This window comes from Gopherus flavomarginatus, chromosome 10 (assembly GCF_025201925.1).
Source record: "Gopherus flavomarginatus isolate rGopFla2 chromosome 10, rGopFla2.mat.asm, whole genome shotgun sequence".
Classification (NCBI taxonomy): Eukaryota; Metazoa; Chordata; order Testudines; family Testudinidae; genus Gopherus; species Gopherus flavomarginatus.
The window spans coordinates 21560584-21584648 of record NC_066626.1 but is presented as its reverse complement, the minus strand read 5'-3'; the positions used below and the strand labels follow the sequence as shown (position 1 = coordinate 21584648).

The window sequence follows — 24065 nt, the reverse complement described above, 5'->3', positions numbered from 1 at the left end:
AGGGGTGACCAGATGTCCTGATTTTACAGGGACAATCCCGATTTTTCACACTTGCTGTCTGGTCACCCTACTCTCCAGGCGCAGAAGCTCCTGACTTGCTGCTGGCAGTGGCCCAGGTACCCGCCGCGCAGGCTGGAGTTAGACACCAGCAGCAGCCGCCGGGCGGCGGGAGGGGGCCATCAGCGCAGGCGGCTGTAAAGCGCCGCTGAGCAGGGGCGGAAGGCACCGAGCGGCCCTGCCCCTGACCTCGGCCCCGGTGGAGGGCGGGGCTACGGCCCCTCCCCTCGGGCTCTGCGGCTCTCAGCGCGCGCCGAGTCCGGCCCGTGCTGTTGGGGGAGGAGCCTCGAGGGGGGGGGCCACCACGCCGGACTCGATTGCTCTGGTCTGTTCGGCCAGGCCGCCTAGCTGCCAATCGACCTGTGCGGGGACGTGGAGAGCCCCTGGAGCGGCGCGCGCGGCCTGGGCCATGCTGGACTTCGCGATCTTCGCCGTCACCTTCCTGCTCATCCTGGTGGGGGCCGTGCTCTACCTGTACCCGGTAACTGCCATGGGGGCGGGGCCGTGCTCTACCTGTACCCGGTAACTGCCACGGGAGGGCGGGGCGGGGCCGTGTTCTACCCGTACCCGGTAACTGCCACGGGGGGGCGGGGCCGTGCTCTACCCGTACCCGGTAACTGCCACGGGGGGGCGGGGCCGTGTTCTACCCGTACCCGGTAACTGCCACGGGGGGGCGGGGCCGTGTTCTACCCGTACCCGGTAACTGCCACGGGGGGCGGGGCCGTGCTCTACCCGTACCCGGTAACTGCCACGGGGGGGCGGGGCCGTGCTCTACCCGTACCCGGTAACTGCCACGGGGGGGCGGGGCCGGGGCCGTGCTCTACCCGTACCCGGTAACTGCCATGGAGGCGGGGCCGTGCTCTACCCGTACCCGGTAACTGCCACGGGGGGGCGGGGCCGTGCTCTACCCGTACCCGGTAACTGCCATGGAGGCGGGGCCGTGCTCTACCCGTACCCGGTAACTGCCACGGGGGGGGCGGGGCCGTGCTCTACCCGTACCCGGTAACTGCCACGGGGGGGCGGGGCCGTGCTCTACCCGTACCCGGTAACTGCCACGGGGGGGGCGGGGCCGTGCTCTACCCGTACCCGGTAACTGCCACGGGGGGGGGCGGGGCCGTGCTCTACCCGTACCCGGTAACTGCCACGGGGGGGCGGGGCCGTGCTCTACCCGTACCCGGTAACTGCCACGGGGGGGCGGGGGCCGTGCTCTACCCGTACCCGGTAACTGCCACGGGGGGGGGGCGGGGCCGTGCTCTACCCGTACCCGGTAACTGCCACGGGGGGGGGCGGGGCCGTGCTCTACCCGTACCCGGTAACTGCCACGGGGGGGGGGCGGGGCCGTGCTCTACCCGTACCCGGTAACTGCCACGGGGGGGGGCGGGGCCGTGCTCTACCCGTACCCGGTAACTGCCACGGGGGGGGGCGGGGCCGTGCTCTACCCGTACCCGGTAACTGCCACGGGGGGGGGGCGGGGCCGTGCTCTACCCGTACCCGGTAACTGCCACGGGGGGGGGCGGGGCCGTGCTCTACCCGTACCCGGTAACTGCCACGGGGGGGGCGGGGCCGTGCTCTACCCGTACCCGGTAACTGCCACGGGGGGGGCGGGGCCGTGCTCTACCCGTACCCGGTAACTGCCACGGGGGGGGGCGGGGCCGTGCTCTACCCGTACCCGGTAACTGCCACGGGGGGGGCGGGGCCGTGCTCTACCCGTACCCGGTAACTGCCACGGGGGGGGGGGCGGGGCCGTGCTCTACCCGTACCCGGTAACTGCCACGGGGGGGGGGCGGGGCCGTGCTCTACCCGTACCCGGTAACTGCCACGGGGGGGGCGGGGCCGTGCTCTACCCGTACCCGGTAACTGCCACGGGGGGGGCGGGGCCGTGCTCTACCCGTACTCGGTAACTGCCACGGGGGGCGGGGCCGTGCTCTACCCGTACCCGGTAACTGCCATGGGGGCGGGGCCGTGCTCTACCCCAACCTGGGAACTGCCACAGGAATAGGGGTGGGGTGGGCTCTACCCTTTACCCAGTAACCCGTGGGGTAGGGGAGGAAGAGGGACAATGCTCTGTCTGTGCCCGGTAACTGCGTGGGGTTGAGGGGCCATGTCCTACCTGTGCCTGGTGACTGCCGTGGGACAGGGCAACTGGCCGAATCCCCTCCCTCCCGATAAGGTGCACCACCTCCATCCTTCCTGAACTGCCCTTCACTGGCCTGCCCCCAATATCTTGTCTGGGTGTGGGGGCAGCTGCACCATGTCCAGGGCTCTCCCAGGCTCAGCCCTTCCTGCCCGTTGTTAGTAGCTAGCTTCATGCCATGCGAGGCAGAGGCAGAGTCTGTCATATGCTGGCACAGCAGCTGGGGTGAGGTGGTGCTGAACCTGTATCCCTGGCCACCTGGTTGCACCTTTAATCCATTCAATGAGTTATTGTTGCTGGGTCTGTGTCCATCACCCCTTGGTGCTCACTTCAGGTGCTGCAGTAAGGAGAAAGTTGCTGGAGCAAACCGTACAGAGTCAGGGAGGTGAGACAGGCAGGGGCATATGCTGATCACAGACAGCTTGCTGCTGCACGGAAATGTGCCCTGTCCAGAGCTGTGTCCATCTGCCTGTTTCCCCAGCACGATAGTATCTGAATGCAATGAAGTCATCTGTGTCAGGAGATCTGGTTATGGTATGGAAGTTCCCAATGGTATTAAAACAGGACTGAATCCTGTCCCCAAATCATGAACTTTGAGGGACTTAAAGCTCCAATCCTGAAAACACTTACTCACATGTGTGAGTAAAGTTTTATACATGCTTAAGTATTTACAAGCTCAGGGGCTGTACAGTGCCTTGGGGACATGATGAAAACAAGATCTGCTCTTGGCTTGCAAGACTGAACCATGTTTAGCCCCCCCTCCCTTTTTTTTTTTTTACTATAACTAAGTCCCTCAATGCAGTGGTTTCTACCGTGCTGATGGGATTGAGGATGGTAGTGCTGTGACTAGCATGACTTTAATCCTGACATAGGCAATACCTTTGTGTCCACTGCAATAGATCTTAAAACCTACAGTCTATGGAAGTTTGGAAAATTAGTATAATTTAGATCTTATAAAATATTTCTGCAGAGCACTCTTCTGGATAGTGATTCCCTTCTCCCAGTAAGTGCTTTAGCACCTTGCAATGAAGTCTTCATGGGCAGACCCTCATGCAGGTCTCCACTGCAGGATCCAAGGCCCTGTGGGTAAAACGTCAGTGGTAGGCCTTGATCCTGCAGGTGCTTTTCTTTGAGTAGATAAATGATCCTATTTAAATCAGTGGGACTACACACATGCTGGTTAAGCACCTGTGTAAATGTTTGCAGGATTGGAGCCAAGGGATGTATCTTGCCCAGTTTTGGAATTTATTTTTCTTTCAAATGATGCACTGACACATTTTAATAGCTTTTTTTTTTTTTTACCTCTCCCTTGTTGATAGCTAAACAAAATAGGGTTTTTCACTGCAAATGTGGTATCACTTCTTTGACAAGCGCTGATCTTTTTTTCTCAGTTTATTAATGAGATGCTTAAGCAAACTGCTGGTTTTTCTTAGTGCCAGTGTTTTGAGTTTATAACGGAACTGTATGGGGGAGGGGTTCTTGATAATGTTGAGATTGCACTAGGAATGGTGTTAAAAGCGGCTGCAGAGAGCACTACAGTGTTTCTGCAGGTTGCCTGATAATAGTGGCTATTATAGACAAAAAGATTTGGTGATGGAAGGTATTCTCAAAAAACATTTTTCTGATTTAAAAAAAAAGGATTCTCTCTCACTGTTTTTAACAATCGTAAAATTGATAAAACTATGATCCTAAAAACCTACCATCACTTTGGAGGGGCAAGCGACAAGCTGTTGAGTCAACACTCTGGTGTCCATGTTCAAAAAATGCTATTGGCATTGAGTTAAATATGATTTTCGATTAGCTCACCTTAATACACAGGGAGAGCGCAAATCTCTGAAGATCCACTAATTTTTGTGTGTATGGGACTATTGGAGTGAGAGACGTGTGTGTGTGGGGGGGGTGTTGAACAATTTTGTCCTGTTACAAAATTATTAATTTGATGAAAGGTTATAAGCCTGCAAACTGCTCTTTTAAACTGTTATGAAAAGCTTGAAGCAACAAGCCAATAGATGCTAAAATGTGAATCTTCTGAGGCTGATGCAGAACTTTGAGCATCATTTTCTTTCCTCTTAGGCTTCTAGACAAGCTTCAGGTATTCCAGGGATGACTCCAACAGATGAAAAGTAAGTGGCTTCCTCCTTCCCATTCATTTTATTTGACCTTTGTTGCTGACACTGTTCATATAACTGTTTTTTATTCCTGTTACTCTTCCCTCAGAGATGGGAACTTGCCAGACATCGTAAACAGTGGCAGCCTGCATGAGTTTCTGGTGAATCTGCATGAGAAGTACGGCCCTGTTGTCTCTTTCTGGTTTGGAAGACGCCTTGTGGTCAGCGTGGGGTCCATTGATCTCCTGAAACAACACATTAACCCCAACAGGACATGTAAGTTTAATTTGCTTTCTCTCAGATTCGTTTCTCTGTTCACTTTTACCCAGGGTTAAATCCTAGCTCCGCTGAAGTAAATGAGGATTTTGCCATCGACTTTGAGGGAGGTAGCATTTCATTCACGGTATTTAAAGGAATGAGATTCAGCTTTAAACTGAATGAGTGGTGTGAGTTTGAGTCCCTACTGCTTATAGAGATTGCATTTAAATGACAAAATATTGTAACCATCCAGTGGTCTTTATAAAATGAGTTTGGTGATCTGTGTCCACTTCCCAGAGTGCAAGTATCCACATCACAAACCAGCCCTCATTAAACAGAAAGCCCAAAGCCAGAATGGTAATGGTGAATAATCTACCCCACCTTTCACCTCGATAGGGAGTCCTGCCAGGGAAAATGTAGGAAAACTTCAACTGTGAGCTCTGTTACACTGTCTCCCCAGTGAAAATGGAAGCTCCTTCACTTTGGGTCACTTAAAAATAGATTGGACAAAGTAGTGTGGGTTGTACTGTAGGGAAGAGAAGAACACAGCACGGGGCTCGATGATCTTACAAGTCTCCTGACTGAATTCTATTTCTTTGTGAAAATAGAATTCTTCTAAGCACTAGACTTTGGTGACATGAATGAATTAAAAAGGCAAATATAGCCAAGTGCCCATGTACTCATTGGGAAGCTTGGTTTATATTCTGCATCAAGGCCTCTGAAGTTTCTTGCACTCTAAGGCAGCAGAACAGATTCTGTGGTAGTTTCAAATGAATTTTAAAAGGGATGATTTTTAAACATAAGAACAGCCATACTGGGTCAGATCAAAGGTCCATCAAGCCCAGTATCCTGTCCCCTGACGGTGGCCAGTGGCAGGTGCCCCAAAGGGAATGAACAGACAGATTATCATCAAATGATCCATGCCCTGTTACCCAATCCCAGCTTCTGGCAAACAGAGGCTAGCAACACCATTCCAGCCCATCCTGGCTAATAGCCATTGATGGACCTACCTTCCATGCATCTTTCTAGCTCCCTTTTGAACCCCGTGATGGTATTGGCCTTCGCAACACCCTCTGGCCAGGAGTTCCAGAGGTTGACAGTGCATTGCATACATTTTTTTTATTAATTTATATTTGAAAATTGATAATACAATTAGTGCAGATATTAAATTTAGCTTATTTTAAGAAGTGCTATATATTTTATTTTTCTTTGTGTATCAAAATTCTGTATTGAAAAAACATTGGATTCATAAAAATTGTCAAGAGGGAAATATCCTACTGGGTTTTTTGGCAGCAGGGTAGGAGGGAAGTGGGGCTTTTGGCACTGAGGTAGGTGTGGCAGGTGTTTTGAGTCAGTAGAAATAAGCACATTGGTTGGATCAGCAGCTGGCTAGCTACTCATGGTCATGTTTAAGTTGTCATCATTGGGTTTCAAAGTTACCAACTTACTGAGATGAATGGATGCAGTTCACACACTGAGCTAAATTTTCAGGCTCTCTGAAGACTCAGCCAGACATCACTGTCTCAGTTTGCATTCTGTTCACAATTGAAATGTTTCCTTTACTATCATAAGGGTCAGGACCTTTGTTTCCCTTTAAAATGAAAGCTTGGATTCCAGATCATGATTCCATGGTAAATTCCACTGCTGCAGAAGGTGAAAGGGGGTCTGTATAATTTAACATGACAATGTTTTCCATAAGAGACCTGGCACTCCTCTGCAGATGGGCAAGAGCAGTAGGTGTTAGTAACAGTAGTGCAATAAGAGTTCATTGATGTGGCACTTTAGGGATTGTATGAGAAGCAATGTTATAGCCAAAAGTAAAAGATTCTGGAATTAGATCTCCCCGTATTATATCCTGACACGATTGTTGAAGGTAGTGCACATCCCCCAGCTCCTTCATGTTGACTGAAATATTGTGTGCATGTCTGCAATGCTAGTGGGTAAAGTGAGGCCACAGAGCAGTAGAAGAAAGGGGACGAGCAGCACTGTATCCATGCCTCTCTCTGGGCCTCCATCCCATGAAATAATTGATTCTAAGATGAGCTTGTGGAGCAGTAGAACAGCAATGTTGTATCCATGAGGTAAGATGTAAACAGATTGTAAGTGAGCCAGGCTGCTAACTAATTGCATTGAAGTCGGGTTGTAGTGTCATCTGATGCTGTACCAAGTTGATGACATTATCAGCCAGGGACCTTTAATGAGTTATAACTTATTGCTGCAGTTCTCATAAAAATGGCGAGAAGAGCCAGTTGACTGTTTATGTAGCATGGCGGCACTGCACTCCAAGGAGACACTCCTAGGTATGCGAGTTCTAGGTCCCAGATTTCATGGAACAAGAGAGGTTTTGAGCTCTGTGGAGACCATTCCTGGAAGGAGGAAATCCCTTGTATTGCTATCAACTTAGGAGCAGCACTGACTGAGTTCAAAGGCAACTGTGTTCATTGTCCTTATTCAGAAGGATAGGTTGCCCTACTTTTGGAGGCCTTTGAGCAGGGAGGACATCAAGAGCAAAATGAGGAAATCCTAGAAGATTCTCTAAATTTCCCATTTCTTCCCCCCACAAATCTGTTTTGACTGATGATATTTCAGACTTTTTGTTGTTGGTTTGTTTCAGCGGATCCCTTTGAAATGATGCTGAAGTCCCTGTTGAGGTACCAGTCTGGACTCAGTGGGGATGCGGGGGAGAGTCACCTGAGGAAAAAGCTGTATGAAAACGGTGTGACCAAGTCCCTGCAGAGTAATTTTGCTGTCATCCAGAAGGTGAATTCCTTGATTTGAACGCTTGCAGTTTGCAGGCCAGCTTGTAACATTTTCCCGGAGAGAACAGCAATTTGTGGCCTTTTAGTGGAGAGGTTAATGGGGATAGAGGTTGGGGTAAAGGAGCAGAGGGAAGGCTGATTCTGGAACCAGAACCATGTGCTAATTTTGAGAATGTTTTAAAATCTCAATATTCTAACTTCTGAACTTTTATTTCTTCTATTATTATTATGGAGAGGTGGTAGCTTTCCATTATAAGTCTGATTTTTATTTATTTATTTTTGCTGTCTCCCTCAAAGTCCTCAAAAATATAATTTCCACTTTGCATTTTACATATTCCTCGTCTGAGATTTGGTAAATTTGAGATTATTGCACAAAATTTTGCCAGAAGCTGGGAATGGGCGACAGGGGATAAATCACTTGATTGGCACACACTCTTGAGCAGGTCTGGCATCCCCACCAGAACAGATCACTGGCACTCATTCACACTGTGAATGGACAGACATATGGATGAAGCACATTATTTTCTATATTAAGACAGAGGAGTCAATGGAACTGATGTTGTATAAATTGATGTCAGATGCACAAAGTAAACAAAGTGAAAGAAATGCTTTTCCCCTCCATATTCCAGGTGTGGTTGTCTATTACTTGCAGCAATATTGGATAGCATGTTTCACAAAGAAATGTAATGGTGGTGGTAGTATCCATCTGACTGTATAAATACAGAATGAATATGCTTTTGTTTGCATTAGCTCAATACACTTAGAAGGAAGGACAGGGTTTGGTTACGTTTATTTCAAGACATTAGATACAACTAAAAATGCTGTAGTGTCTGAGTTCTAGGTATATCTCCAGAGGGTGGGAGCAGGGCAGGATTCCAGATGTTGGGATTGTACTTGGATGCAGAGCTCTTCTGATGACACACCCTGGCAGCCAAATATAGTGAGTCCTGTTAGCTCCAACCCATGAGTACTAAACGGTTTAAGCATTCCTTTGTGGTAGAGGGAGCAGGCTCTCAGGGATCCTATGGGGAAAAACGGTAGGAACAGCCAACCTTAGCAGGAACCTAAGGCTGAGGTTTATTGTTCTTTAAGTTAATAATAATAATAATAATTAAAAAAAACCCTGCAAGAAGGGGTTATGTATGAGCCATATCCAGTGTCTGGACTGTTAAGAGCTGGGTGAGAATACTTTCTCTTTAAGGTGTGTTTCTAGAGAACAATGGGGTGAAGTGGTAGGTCAAGGAGATTGTTGTAGCTTTCTGATTTCCTTTCTTTTAGCTGTCTGAAGAGTTGCTAGCAAAATGGCTGTCCTTTCCTGAGTCTCAACATGTGCCCCTTTGCCAACACATGCTAGGCTTTGCCATGAAGTCTGTCACACAGACAGCAATGGGCAGTAGCTTTGAAGATGACCGAGAAGTAATTCGATTTCGCAGGAACCATGATGCGGTAAGTCTCGGAAAGAGCCAGGAATGTTCTCCTAGATCCTGTCAGTTTTCCAGGTTTGATGGCATTAGCCTCAATCACTGCATAGTTTAGCAAGAGGTACAAAACGCTGGAGCAAGGGGTACAAAACCTTGGATATTCAGGTTGGTAGGGTCTCCAAGCAGGTGATTTCTCCACTATTTTGTCCCAATTATCTTTAGTCAGCATAAAGAAATAGCTAATAAGTATATGCAAAAACAATGAGGAGTCCGGTGGCACCTTTAAAGGCTAACAGATTTATTTGGCCATAAGCTTATAAGTATATGGTAATTTTTGTAAGGCTGGAGTTTTCTAAAGCACCTACAGGAACTGGGTGTGTGCAAATGTCTTTGAAATCTAATGGCATTTGAGTGCTTAACTCAAACTCTTACGAAAATCCCATCCCAAATCTTTGATTTCTGGTCCCTTCTTAAACCCTCAGTGTTGTGAATAAAGAGAACATCTGAGGTGACCACAGTTAGTCCAAGCAGAGGCTGCCATCCGCACTTACAGAACCATCACGCTACCTGCAAGGGTAATTATGCAAGATTGGTACTTTGTGATCAAGAGGCCCAATACTGAGCTTAAATTGCGAATGAATGGCAATCCCTTTGTAAAGGTTTAAATGGAGTAAACGCTATTTAGTTTCTATATGTAAATGGACCACAGTTACTTTGAATCTTGAATGTTGTGCCTTCTCCCTTTGACCAGCATATCATGGATCCTTTGTGGACCTTTCTAAAATCAAGAGTAAAAATATGATGTGACCTATGGTAGGATGCTACTCTAACATGCAGAATAAGTAGATTGAATTTGTGGCCCTGGTGTCTTTGTGCCTTGGGACACCATGGCTTGGAAGTCTTTGCTAATAGAAGTAGGTTCAGCCTCCAGGAAGTGGACATATGGGAACTAATTTTCAGAGGTGCTGAGTACCACTCTAGCTGAAGTCAGTGGGAGCTGTGGGTGCTTGGCAATTCTGTAAATTGAGGCCATAGTTTCACGCTTTTCTCTCAGAAGCAATCTCTGAGACCCATCATGTGAGTTCCAGCCTTCAGTCAGAATGCTGATGGCTCCGAAGATGAGGATTCAAGGGTGGAACGGAAAAAAGCAGGAACCCAGTGGTTCTGCAAGATAAGATAAAGGCCTCTTAAAGATTATCTGCAAAGGCTTTTTTTATAAATTTGGTTTGTAACCTTTTTTGATTACTTGTGGATAAATGAGGCATACAGAGGATTTTTTATACTCTTTATAAATATTAGGAATGTTAAGTCTCGTCGTCCCGGTTTTGCTAGAGCAGTGGTTCTCAATTTTTTTCACAGATCACTTGAAAATTGCTGAGGGTCTCGGTGGACCACTTAATGATCTTTCCAAATGTTGTTTGTTCCATTGGCTAACTATTGTAAAGCACTTTGGATAAAAGCGCTATATAAAATAAACCTTTATAATAATTAAGGTTTTTTTGTTCTACAAATAAAAGCACACAACTCATATTTTAATATCAGTAGTCTTACCTTTCTAATGCGATGGATGTCCCGTCTCTCCCCTGCCGCAGCAACACCTGCGATGGGGCTGGGAAGGAGGGGAGGTCTCTGCCCCGCCGTGGCAGCCCCTGAGCTGAGGCTGGGATGGAGGCCCATCTCTCACCGCAGTCCTGGAGTTGGGGGAAGTCGCCTCTTTCTCTGGCCACGGCAGCCTTGCTAGTCCCAGATTCCCAACCCCCTCTTCTCACCCCACTGTCCCCTCCCACCTACCCCCTATTGTGAGGTGGCACAAGTAATGTGCCACCTCACATTACTTGTGTCTTCTCCAGGGTCCACTAATTAAGTGAGTGGCCCTTCATTCTCTTGTGTGCGGCTGCCCAGGCACACACCTTAGAGGGAGCTATCCGCAGACCACCTGAATGGAGCTCATGGACCACTGGTGGTCCGCAGACCACAGTTTGAGAGCGTCTCTGCTAGAGGAATCCCTGAGGTGTCTCTGGAATGTACATTGTGAGCTTTTGCACCTCACCTAGAATGACAGGGGTGTTGAATCTTTAACAAAGATATCCTTTCTCCGAGATGTTCAATAGTCACTGGAATTAAATGCTTGTTTACAGAACCAAAAGCTCTTCCTCTTAACTCCAGTCACTTAGACTTGGGCTACCCAACTGAGCCTTACAGATCCCAATCAGTGACGTAAAAGTAAAGGGCCTTCCTTCTCCCACTCAGGATATATATCATTTTTTCAGTTGTAATTAATCCCCAGGACTGTGTCAGCTCAGTTCCAGCAGCATTTTGCAAACAGCCTCACAAACACAGCAGCACATGTGATTGTGCCCACACTTAAAACAAGACCAATTTCCTGTTCCTATAGGGAAGGGGAAGTCTTGATTTTTTTTGTGCATGTGTCAGGATAAAGTTAGGCAGAGCTGCCAGCAACCTGTGACTCGGAGGGTAATGGAATTCATCTGTATCTCTTTCAGATCTGGGCAGAAATTGGAAAGGGTTTCTTGGATGGGTCACTTGACAAAAGTATGACCAGGAAAAAGCTATATGAAGATGGTAAGTTGTTTTTCCACCACCCCCCAAATCCCCCTATCAGCTCATTCACACACCTGTGGTTACTGTGTTTGAGGTAACTACCATATGAAGGTGTTTGATTTGCCCATATTTATTTATGTATTGGCTTTTCTGTGGAATGTATCACCATAGTATCTGATTACCTTGCATACATTATCGATTTTCCTGTGCAGTGAATTTTTGTCATCTCTATTTTACAGACAAGGCCCAGAGAGGTTAAGTGACTTGCCCAAGGTCATACAGGAAGCTTGTGGCAGAGCCGGAAACTGAACTCAGATTTCCTGAGTCCCTGTTTAGTGACTTAACTACAAGACCATTCTTCCTTAGTTAGCCATGAAGCAGAATGTAGCAGTTCTGAATTGTGGCTTTAACCAATGCCTTCCGTGCTGTACATTGGTATTCCCAGTACAGCTTACTATTTTCAGTTATGCATTTGGTTCTCTCATGGCAACTTCATATGCTGCCATATCAGATTATTTTATTTTTGTGCTGTTTTGTCTCTCTTTATTATTAAAATATTAAAGTAATATTAAGGACTTCATTTAAACCCACAAAAACAGAGTGTTCCCATTCTTGCACTTGTGCTTTGTGTTTAAGAACATTAGGCCAAATTCTGCTCTGTTAAATTGATGTATATCCAGAATTGCCTTCATTAGTATTACACCAGTTTTATAGCAGTATGACACAAGAGCAAACTCATCTCCTTTATTTTGTGCACAAGTCCTGCTGGGGTCCCCAGACAGCATGTGAGAGGAAAGAGGTCTTGTCCTGAAGGCACTGGTCTGGGACTTGAAAAATCTAGATTCCATTCCTAGGTCTGCCACAGACTTCTTGGGTGACCTTGGGCAAGTTATTTAATCTCTCTGTGTCTTAGTTCCCCATCTATAAAATGGTGATAATAAATACTTCCCTTTCCCCACCATTTGTCTTTTCTATCTGGACAATTTCTTCAGGAGGGGGACTGTCTCTTACTATATGTTTGTACAATCCCTCACACAATAGGGCCCTTATGTTTATCAAGGTGCTACAACAATGTGAATGTTTAGCAGCAATAACTCTATAGACTACATAGGCTGTGAGATCTGAGTGAAGTATAAGAATGTTTTGTGGAGTGGTTTGTTAAACCCTGAATGTTATTTGAACCTGCTCTCGTGATCTGAGCTGTACCATTTATGTGTCTTGGCTTATTTTGTGAGATCTCTCTGTTTGACTCACACATTTTTAGGTTAAATAACAGTAAACTTCTTGCAAATTGACACTAAGTAACATGCTCCATACCAAGGCTGCCCGGGGGGGAGGCAATTTGCCCCAGGCCCCACAGGGGCCCCCCCAAGAATATAGTATTCTATAGTATTGCAACTTTTTTTATGGAAGGGGCCCCCAAAATTGGTTTCCCCCAGGCCCCCTGAATCCTCTGGGCGTTCCTGCTCCATACAGAGTCGTCTTCTGTCAATGGACACAGGATGGACAGTTTGCCTAAAAGGCTATTTGGGAAGATGGATTCTAAAAGAGTCCTCTGCTGCTTTTGGCGGTGACCAGCTTTTAAAATAATGATTTGTTTGTGTGCCTGAAGCTCTGATGGAGATGGAATCCGTCTTAAAGAAAGTCACAAAGGAGCGGCGGGGCAGGAGCTTCAACCGACACGTCTTCATAGACTCTTTACTGCAAGGTAGCCTGAGTGACAAGCAGGTATGTACAGCTATGGTGGACGTACCATTACATGCTAATGGAGTTTCACTAGATCAATTGTTAATTACATCTTAGCATTTGATTGTCTGTTTTTCATCTCATTCAGTCCAGATTCCTCACTAGAGTATAATGTGCATTTATTTTCATCTTCCAATCTTTAAATGTTATATTTTTGGTTACTTTCTGTTTTGCTGCTTTATTATTCTGTGAACTGGATGGGTATTTAATATTAAGAATCTTTCTTTGCTTAAGTACCTGTTTTAAGCCTTGCATTAACTATGAAAAAAACAGAAGTAAGGAAACAGAGGTTAACAGTGGACGAAGCATGAATTCACAAGTGGCTTTGTAACTAATATGTAGCTATTAGATTAAGAAATAGTAAGAAGAAGAGTAATGTGTGATAAGCTTGCAGTTGCAGCTTTGCTTACTAGCACACTTTATAGCGCATGAACAAGTTATAATCTATACAAGGATTGATTTGCAAAATTAGTAAACCACTCATAAAAGCATTGCATATAGAATGCAGAATATAATGCATGTGTTGGACTCTTTTAGAGTATGTATATAATTAATTGTGTGTGTTGGAGTTGTGGTGCACCCTAACCAACCCCTACAGCTGAGCCTGATCACCTCAGTTATAGCTTTATGAAATTCCAATAAAGAAACCTCAGGGACAAGTCCAGATTTGCACTGAGTTTTTTGAATTCCAGAGGACTGGATAAAGTGTTCTCCCAAAACTGGACAAGACGTTCTGGATAAGCCAAGTGGAAAAGGTCTTGGAGGGAATCCCAATACCCTTTCAGGGGAAGCACTATAGAGAGAGTTCAGTCCTATCCTTTCATGCTAGATTTCTTGCTATCTTGAGTTAAGTGATTTAGTGTGGTGGAATGGACGATGTGATTTGTCATTAAATTCTTTAATGTTTTTTCTGACTCCATACCCCTGAACCAGATTTTGTTTCATAGATCCTGGAAGACACAATGATATTCTCTCTGGCGGGGTGTGTAATCACGGCTAACCGTAAGTAGAGAACACAGGCAGCTTTCAACTCTGTAACAGAGATAAGGGGACTAATCTATGTTTTGTTTTTTTTAAAAAGCATGGCAAGATGAAATTTATTTTCATGTAAAGCAAAAACAAAATTTCCCTTTCCTTTTCTCTTATACTAGAAATTTATTCAGGCAGGTATTTTTCCAGCTTTGTCCAGGTGCCCTGTTGGTGCACCTTTCTAGTTAGTGGGTTCTAGTGGATTGAAGCCAAGCTGTTAGACAGTCCTCCATGTCATGCAGTGAGTCTTAGAATTTCCTGCTGCTGTTCTTCACTTGGACTCTAAGCCCATCCAGTGATGTTAAATTAGATGAAATTGTATCAAAGGGAAGCAGCCCAAAATGATCATCCCTTGAAATAAACTGTGTTGCTCTTGGAAGATTTAGAGCAATCTGATGTTTGACTGGCTGTTTCATGTTTCCCTACAGCATGTATGCTATTGACTTTTTTTTTTTTTTTTTTTTTGAAGTTTCTTGCTTTCATATAAGGATTATGAGAAAAGGAAACAGAAGTAAGAACCAGATGGAAACCTTTTAGCTGCACAAATTGTTACTATGTTGGGGAACTTTTCTAAACTAAATCTGCAGGATTAACAGGCTCAAAGTCATCCACTTATCTGGAATCCCGAAGACAACCGTCCAAATGTAGCACTTAACCAAGATGTTGAAGGGTAGTGAAAGTCAAGTAGCAAAGCTCACATAAAGAGAATGTCAGTGATACAGGGAACTCTCTCTACCAGTGTTTTGTCTGTTTAATTTTGTGATGGGACCCCCCGTACAACCCCAAGAGTTGAAAATGGCAAAATGCCTGCTCACTCTTGCTTCTTGCAGCTTGGAAACACTACCTGACATGGGCTTATTTCATATTAGAGCTGTCTATCTTTCTGATAATTTTATTGGATGAGTCTGCCTAGATAGTGTATCATAAAAGTCTATTGCTAGATACACAAAAGACCAGATCCAGCCCCATGGTACAGGGAGTTGTTATACAGCCCTTGTGCCACCTGAATCCCTCTTGTGCGCAGAGAGAAAAGGGGGCAAGTGACAATATTGCTGCCACCTTCCCGTCAAAGCTCCACCAGGGGCTGTAAGAGCTCCATTGATGGAAAGTGCTAAATCAGTGAATCCCCAACTGCTCAGTAACATCCATTTCCTGGCCAGCACTGTCAACTCTCCTGTTACCCCCCTGCGGGAGGGGAGGTTTTGGCTGTGTTCTTCACGTGTGTTGGAGCCTCGCTTTTTGGTAGACTTACTACTCAGGACCTTTTAGTTAAATCTAGCCTGATGGTCTAAATTCTCCGATTACCCTGAGTGCTGGCCTGTGTGCAGGGAGTATGACTGTTGTAGGAGCTATGCTCTGGGGATTGTGGGAGGAGCAGCAGTATGGAGTGGTTGACCCTTCTTAGGACTGTCTGTTCTCTTCTGTGCTGATCGTGGAGCTCTGAGGCTGCAGCACCCCAAGCCTATTAAATGACCATTTCCTTCTTAATCCACTTGGTTTGATCATTTTCCAGCATTTCCCAAGTTTCCTGTCACCAGGACAGGAAAAGGGATTCCAGATTGTAGTATCCCTGGATAGCATCATTCAGACTCTGTCCTGTTATTCAGTATAGAATCAATATGGTCTACAGGGTAAATTCTATACAGCTACATTTTATAGTTCATACAGATGCTATCCTTTCACATTTGCATCTCGTGTGTCTCCCTAATGCTTCTTAGTCACTTCTTCTAATCACTGCATTAGAAGAGTAACATTGCAGAGACAGAGAGCAGGAAGACAGGAGTTGATTTGTCCCCCTTAAATGAGGAAATGGATTTGCTGAGCCAGCACTCTCCTTGCTCCTTTCTTAGTGTGTACCTGGGCAGTCTATTTCCTGACAACATCAGAAGAAGTCCAGCAGAACCTCTACAAGGAGGTGGACCGAGTTCTCGGAAAGGGCCCACTTACGCATGAGAAAATTGAGCAGCTCAGGTGGGTCCACATTAAGAGTGGGAGAAGCCCTTGAGCTAAATAAGATGTCATTGTGATCCTGTGTGCTAAAGGCTGACTCCTCTCCATGCTGGTGAAAGGAGGGAGAGCAGCAACACTGACCAGTGTGTCCAGTGATTCAGGTAGCATGCCCATCAGAAGCCCAGGTAGAGTTTGCTTGGAGTCCAATGGGAGCATTTCCCTTGACTTCATTTGGAGCTGGATTGGGCCCCATGACAAGATGCCTTGTGGTGGGCTCGGAAGCTATGCTCTGAACCATGTCTTGCCACTCCTTTGAACAGGAACAAAGGGGGTTTCCTTGACTGGTGACTGTTGTTGATGGCTATGTACTCCTTTGGAAAAGTCCAAGAGGAGAGAATAGGAGAGAGACCTTTTCTGTAGGTGTTAGAACCGCCCTATAGAAAGCAACAGAGAATTATATCCCTGGTGTAGGATTCTACCAGATAGTTCAAAAAAACCATGTTAGATTCTATTCAATTGTGTAGGTTTTTAGATAATTTCACAAGTACCATGTTAAATTTCTGTAGAACCTCTTAGTTTCAGCTTTACTAATAATAGTAATGTAGGTGGTGTTTGTGTTGCAGTAGTGCCTAATCAGGAGTGGGCCCTCTTACGTGAGGTGCAGTACAACACAGTCCTCACCCTTATTCAGCACTTAAGTGCTTTACTGAGTTGGGACCAAGGTGCAGAGGATTAATAGTTTTAAGGCCCTCCAAAGTAGGTGTGATTGGGAGCAGTGGGGACATGACCTGAGGTGGTGGTTGGGGACTGGGCACAGTGCGCTGCACCTTCAGCAAGGAGTGTTGCCAGTGTCCCTAAAGCATGTCCCTCAGCGCTTGGATGCCACAGTGCTAGATGCCTTAAACAAACCTCAGAGAGTCTCTCTCTCCAGCCACTGATGCAGCATACCTCTGCAGTCCCCTGCTATAGCTTTTGTAGGGCCTTATGGAGCAGTGGAACGCTGGAGAGAGAGCTTCCTAGTCTCTCCTTGATGACATTTGTTGTCTAGCTGCTATCAGCTGGCCACTGAACAGATATATTATTTTTATAACCGCCCATAAAAACCCTCTTGCTTCATCTGCAAATGTTTCAAGACTCCGCACTGAGTGTGTCCTGGAAGCAGCTCTGTGAGAGGAGCTGTGATCCCAAATGCAGAGGGTCAGCAAGTCTAGGGCAGCCTCACGCAGAACAGCCATTCCTGATACCACAGAAACATACACTTGCTTGTCTCAGAAAAAGTTTTATTGGCACAGACTTCTGATTGCAGGTATTGCCGGCAGGTCCTGTGTGAGACAGTGCGGACAGCAAAGCTTACGCCAATTGCTGCACGGCTGCAGGAGCTGGAGGGAAGAATTGACCAGCATATTATCCCCAAAGAGGTAGGACAGAGCTAGGAGCTCAAACTTGCCCTCTCCTCTTAGTTGACTTTGTTCTTTGTGATTCTGAAGTTCCCATTATGGTGGAGAAGGGGAGCACTGCGCCCAATTACTGTCAAAGCCCGATTATTTCTCTAGCACAGCTTACACCAAAAGGACAGTCTGTCTTTGATATTTGTGCAGTTTATCTTGGAGCCTAAAAGGTGCTCTGCCCCTTTCCTCTGTGAAGAGGCTATTCTAGAACCCTGAGTGGTTTATTATAATGCCCTTCCATGGACTCCTTCTGCTGAGGTGTCTGTTTCTGGGCTAAGTTGTGCACAGAAGATCCTAATTTAAGAACATAAGAATGCCCATATTGAGTCAGACCAATAGTCCATCCAGTCCACTGTCCTGTCTGACAGTGTCCAGATGCTTAAAAGGAAATGAACAAAACATGGCAGTCATCAAGTGGATCCATCCTCTGTCATCCAGTCCCAGATCTGGCAGTCAGAGGTTTATGGACACCCAGAGCAAGGGGTTGCATCTGTGACTATCTTGGTTAATAGCCATTAGTGGACCTATCCTCCATAATCTTATCTAGTTTTGTTTTTTTTTAACCCAGTTACACTTTTGATCTTCACAACATCCCCGGCAATGATTTCCACAAGTTGACTGTGAATTGTGTGAAGTAGTACTACTTTTTGTTTTTTACCTACTGTGTATTAATTTCATTGGGTGACCCTTGATTCTTGTTATGTGAAGGAATAAATAGCACTTCCTTATTCACTTTCACCACACTATTCACGATTTTATAAACCTCTATCATGCCCCCCTCTTAGTTGGCTCTTTTCTAAATTGAATAGTTTCAGTCATTTTAATCTCTGCTCGTATGGAAGCTATTCCATACCCTTAACCATTTTTTATGCCCTTCTTGGTACCTTTTCCAGTTCTAATATATCTCTTTTGAGATTGGGTGACCAGAACTGCATGCAGTATTCAAGGCATGCGCATACCGTAGATTTATGTAGTGGCATTATGATTTTTTCTCTCTTATCTCTTCCTTTCCTAATGGTTCCTAATATTCTGTTAGATCTTTGACTGCCAATGCACATTGAGCAGATATTTTCAGAGAACTATCCACAGTGACTCCAAGATCTTTCTTGAGTTGTTATAGCTAATTTAGAGACCATAATTTTGTATGTGTACTTGGGATTATTTTCCAGTGTGCATTACTTTGCATTTATCAACATTGAAATTCATCTGCCATTTTGTTGCCCAGTCACCTTGCTTTCCAAGAACCTTTTGTAACTCTTCAGTCTGTTTTGGACTTACAGAATTACTCAAGATAGTTACCAGTATTGTCTGCAAACCATGCACCTCATTGTTTACACTTTTTTCCAGACCATTTATGAATATGATGAAAAGCACTGATCCCAGTAGAAAGCCCTGGGGGACACCACTATTTACGTCTCTCCATTTTGAAAAGTGACCATTTATTCCTAGCCTTTGTTTCCTATCTTTTAACCAGGTACTGATCCATGTGAGAATCTTCCCTCTGTTCCCATGACTGCTTACTTTGCTTAAGAGCTTTGAGAGACCTTGCCAAAGGCTTTCTGCAGGTCCAAGTACACTATCCTACTGGATCACCCATGTCTGCGTGTTTGTTGACCCCCTCAAAGAATTCTAATGGATTGCTGAAGCATGATTTCTCTTTCCAAAAGCCTTGTTGAGTCTTACACAACAAATTGTAGAGGAGTACTTGTGGCACCTTAGAGACTAACAAATTTATTTGAGCATAAGCTTTCGTGGGCTGCAGACCCACTTCATCAGATGCATGTAGTGGAAAATACAGTAGGAAGATAGATATAGATATAGATATATACACGCACACACACAGAGAAAATGAAACAATGGGTGTTACCATACATGCTATAAGGAGAGTGATCAGTTAAGGTGAGCTATTATCAGCAGGAGAGAAAAAGAGGCCGCCTTTTTGACTTAAACCACTTCTTTTATTCTGTTTAGTCTGGTGGCATTATTTTGGTAGTCTTACTATTCGTATTAATGTGGGATATACATTTAGTTTGAGCCTTTATTATGGTGTTTTTAAAAAGTTTCCTTGCAGGCATTTCACTCTTGTGACTGTTCCTTTTAATGTCCATTTAACTAGCTTCCTCATTTTTGTGTAGTTCCTCTTTCTAAAGTTAAATACTACTGTGGTGGACTTCTTTGGTATTCTCCCCCACGCTCATGTACATTATGGTTGCTATTGCCAAACGATTTAGCTATATTCATCTCTTGGACCACATCCTGTGTTCCACTTAGGACTAAATCAAGAATTGTCTCTCCCCTTTTGGGTTCCAGGACTAGTTGCTCCAAAAAGCAGTCATTAATGGTATCTAGAAACTTTATTTCTGCATCCTGTCCTGAGGTGGCATGTACTCAGTCAGTATGGGGATAACTGAAATCCTCAATTATTATTGAGTTTCAGTTTTGATAGTCTCTCTAATCTCCCTGAGCATTTCACAATCACCATCACCATCCTGATCAGGTGGCTGGTATATATTTCTACAGCTATCCTCTTATTATTCAAGCATAATTTCTATCCATAGAGATTCTATACTGTTTGATTCATTTAAGATGTTTATTATATTTGACTCTGCTTTCTTTCTCATATGGCACCATGCCCCCACAAGCATGTCCTATATATTAGGTCTCCTGGTATTGGTGTCCCATTGATTGTCATCACTCCACCAAGTTTCTGTCATCATTCCACCAAGTAGGGTCTGATACTGTCACCTTTACAGATACAGAGAAAGACTTTACTCTGCACGCCGTCCACTGATTCCAGTGGGACTTACTTGCAAAGTAAGGGACTGATGCAAAGCCCATAGAAGCTAGTGGGAGAAGGACAGTGGATCAGGCCCTAAGGTACTACTAACTATGGGCAAGGGTGGCAGAACTGGGCCCTTAAATTATAAAATCCTAATTTATTGGCAGATGCTGCTTGCCTTACTCACTGACCAGAACAAAATCTATTGCAGTTCCATTTATTTCAGTTGAGTCGCATCAGCTTGCATCAGGTGTGATTTGGTCCAGTGGGACTGACTCACATAAACAGAGCAGAACTTGGCCTGTAGATTGTGACATACCTGTTCTGAAGAGTTTACAACAGAGGCGCTGGAAAAAAATAAAAAACTAAAGGGCCCTGGGATTGTGATTAAGGACATTTGGAAGCCATATAAGGTTGACATTTACAAGGCAGTGCTGCTTTTTGAGTGTCTGGGTCTCATTTTTCTCTCTCTCTCTCTGTACTTGGTTGGATTGAGCAGAGCTGACAACGATGGTGCAGGCTTCCCTTTGCTTACATTAAACTGCTCCCTGACACACATGCTCTGTTTTAATTTCAATATGGTTTTGAGTAGGTTCCTTGCACAAATGAAAGTGATGGCTTGAATTTATGCTAGTGATGGGCTCAGTCCTAATCTTTAACATACTTTGTATCATTTGTGCCTGACTAGTTGTGGGAGGAATGAGGAGATCATGTGTGAAACAGGTTTTGTCTTTGTGTACTAGAGATGGGATTTAACCAGATCCCTGGCCAACATCCCCAGAATTTTAGTGAAGTTTGAATCTGTATCTGAACTTGTGACTGGCTTCTATCTCAATATGGGCTAAATTTGAACTCTGGATATGAACACCCTGGAAGTTTGGATCTGGATATGAACTTAGTGGCTTGATTTCCCACACTTTATAGAGACCAACAGGGTCCAATTAAAGTTGCTCTAAAGACCTATAGCAATTGAATAGAAAATGATAGCTTAAAAATTAAAGGTATTAGAGATAGGATATGCTATTAAATGTGATGTGATGGTCCCAAAACCCCCAATTGAATGGTGTGTCCTTTTCCGTTATGTTCTATATAGAACTCTTCCATAAGGGCTGTCTAGTGGTAACTTTATCCCTGTTGTGTATTCTACACTGACTAAGATGTGTTTTTTCTTTTCATTTCAGACTCTTGTGCTTTACGCTCTTGGTGTGGTGCTTCAGGACAGTTCAGCTTGGGCCTCACCCTATAAGTATGGGATACCAAAAACTTTATTACAGTTTGTTCATTTTTTCTTTTGGATTTTGCCTCTATGTCCCTATGGGTAGGCTGTCAAACCTTCCTTAAGTAGCCTGTCGAGGAGAGAGGTGGAAGGAACTCCCTGCTAAGATTTGTCATGGTCTCTTGATTGTCTCCAAGGACAGGGTTTTGGGTAACTCCAAATATGATCTTGCAGGTTACATATTTGTTGTGTATTAAGGAGTACAACAACAGATTTTCTGGTTATTCACAGCCCTCCCTTGGCAAATGCTGTGGGACTATTTTTCAGGTTTGCTACAAGGGGAAGACAGTGATTAAAATGGATTTGAAATCACTGTTCATTACTATAAAACAATGGCTCACGGGAGGAAATGTCAGTCAAAGATTTTTGTTTTTTAAGGGGAAGGAAACTCTACCTCATTATTTCCACCCATGAAAACAAAAAGGATCCTGAAAATTAGAACTCTAGAGGGCAAAAGGAAATGCTGTAGCTTGCTTTGGCCTCCAGGTGGCAATTTTTAACACTGGTTTGACATAGCTTAGGCAGGAAGGAATGAGGGTCAGTGATTCTAGTCTGAGAAAACAGACAGTGGAGCTTGTGGGAGAAAAAATTGCTCAAAGGGCTCCATTCTTTCTCTTACAACCATAACCTTTGCTTCAGGGGAAGAAGGAGGGTGGAGACGCCTTCTGCCCTATCAGCATCATGCTAGCTGATGCCTCCAGGAGCACTAGGGGATCATACATCAGAATGATAGCTGCACTGTCCTTAGTTCGGCAAGGGAGCACTGGCTGGAGAGGAAGCTGGAGAACAGGGCCATGGCCCACAGTCAGCACAACACACACCCAGTCACCGCCTGCCAGTAGATCAAGGGCTGAGATTGTGGCTGACTTGGGGGAGGAGGGTTTCTTGTGTGCCCTCCTTTTGCCCACCTGAGCAGGTTTAGCCACAGTCCAGTCCTAATATAGTGTGGGTTAACGTCTGCTTTCAACAGTTTTTTTTTTTAAATGAGCGTGTTTCCCTTCTTGTTATACCATCTGTAATTTGCCAGTTTTAATTAGGGTGCGAATGTGGAGCCCATTCCTGCTGCCACTGAAGGTCAATGGGAAAGCTCCTTTTGACTTTAATCAGAGTAGGATCAGAGCTGTAGTTCATAGGCACAGGCAGGGAGCCAAAGGTTTGAAGTGTAATGGAAAGGATCTAATACACGGTGAGAGAGAATTGCCTTAAAGTCATCTAATTGCATATTTTCTATAATATCATAGCTCGTGTTTTAAGCTGCCTGGCATTTTATTAGTCTCCTGTTGGTTACTTGATTATGGGAATTTCATTTTAATTAAACCAGTAGTTCCCTTAAAGCTTTCATCAACCCAATGCTTAAACAAGTTCTTCTTGTTCTAATGAATCATCAGCTTCCCCCACACACATGCCAGCTGCTTGAAGTGGAGGGTGAGGGGCAAGAAGAATTGGAAATCTTCATGTAAGCAGTGGGGAAGGAAAGGAGAGAGAAATTAGATTGCATGTGCTCTTCGCAACCTGCATGATGTAGGAGGGAGAAGGCATTCGATTGATGCTGATAGCAAAGTAGTGGGTTCCTGAGTTTTAGGATTTCATTAGTCTCTGCCCCTTATGTGTACAGATGTGCGCACACACATGCATGCATAGCCAGGAAGGAATCAGTCCCTGTTTTGTCTTACAGATTTGATCCAGACAGATTCAATGATGAATCCGCTATGAAAAACTTTTCCCTGCTGGGCTTTTCGGGAAGTCAGGAGTGCCCGGAGTTGAGGTGAGATAAAGAAACAGTTATGTGTATATGTGGATGCAGGGATAGGAAGGAACAGCTTGTTCCTCTTAAATTTGTCAACTATTGAACACCAACCTTGGCAGACTGTATCAAACGTGACTGCAGAATTCATCTCATTGACTTCTTTTATAATTCTTCCCCCCTAGGTTTGCCTATATGGTGGCTACAGTGCTGCTGAGTATGTTGGTAAGGAAATTATATCTGCATCCCGTGAAAGGGCAGGTCATGGAGACCAAATATGAGCTGGTAACCTCGCCAAAGGAAGAAGCATGGATAACTGTATCCAAGAGAAGCTGAGTGAACAAAGCCAGGAGTGAGTGAGTGAAAGCCTCAGAAAGGAACCCTCCTGCATCATGCTGAATGGTCAAGGGTTTAACATCACCGTTTCATTACTTGCCATGTTCTTAACCCAGCAGCCCCTTGATATTTTTTGTAACTCAAAATAATTGTATTAAAGTAGATTTAATCCTTGTGCCTTTTGGATGCATTATTTTGACCTCTAACCATTTTGTGTTCAAGGAAGCAACATAATCTAACAGTTTACTCATAAGAACTGCAGTATTGGAATAAGCCAGTACTCCAGCTAGCCCATTATTTGTATGACAGTAGCTGAAGTTGGATGCCTCAGAGGAAATCATAAAGCCCTCTAATGCAGGGCAAACTTTTTGGCCTGAGGGCCACATCTGGGTGTGAAAATTGTATGGTGGGCCATGAATGCTCACAAATTTGGGGGCTGGGGTGCAGGAGGGCATGAG

The 24065-nt window shown here is 45.0% G+C and overlaps 1 protein-coding gene across 4 annotated transcripts; it reads left to right on the top strand.

The window, feature by feature from the left end:
* Positions 1 to 364: 364 nt before the first annotated feature.
* Positions 365 to 23781, top strand: LOC127059009 (cytochrome P450 20A1). 4 transcript variants are annotated; one of them, XM_050969607.1, is made up of 13 exons: positions 365 to 511; positions 4265 to 4314; positions 4409 to 4575; positions 7172 to 7317; positions 8595 to 8762; positions 11242 to 11320; positions 12912 to 13027; positions 13993 to 14047; positions 15925 to 16045; positions 17331 to 17442; positions 21433 to 21497; positions 23203 to 23292; positions 23457 to 23781. In XM_050969607.1, the coding sequence occupies exons 1-13, from the start codon at positions 467 to 469 to the stop codon at positions 23605 to 23607; spliced, it is 1365 nt and encodes a 454-aa protein (XP_050825564.1). In that variant the 5' UTR covers positions 365 to 466; the 3' UTR covers positions 23608 to 23781. The 4 variants fall into 4 exon arrangements, with proteins under 4 accessions (XP_050825564.1, XP_050825563.1, XP_050825565.1 ...); XM_050969606.1 differs by having other exon boundaries at positions 365 to 538; XM_050969608.1 differs by lacking the exon at positions 365 to 511 and adding an exon at positions 558 to 579.
* Positions 23782 to 24065: the final 284 nt, after the last annotated feature.

Coding starts and splice junctions, on each gene's coding strand:
- LOC127059009 (XM_050969606.1), top strand. CDS start 467: ATGCTGGACTTCGCGATCTTCGCCGTCACCTTCCTGCTCATCCTGGTG. Junction 539..4,264: donor CCGTGCTCTACCTGTACCCG/GTAACTGCCATG, acceptor CTTTCCTCTTAG/GCTTCTAGACAAGCTTCAGG. Junction 21,498..23,202: donor GCTTGGGCCTCACCCTATAA/GTATGGGATACC, acceptor TTTGTCTTACAG/ATTTGATCCAGACAGATTCA.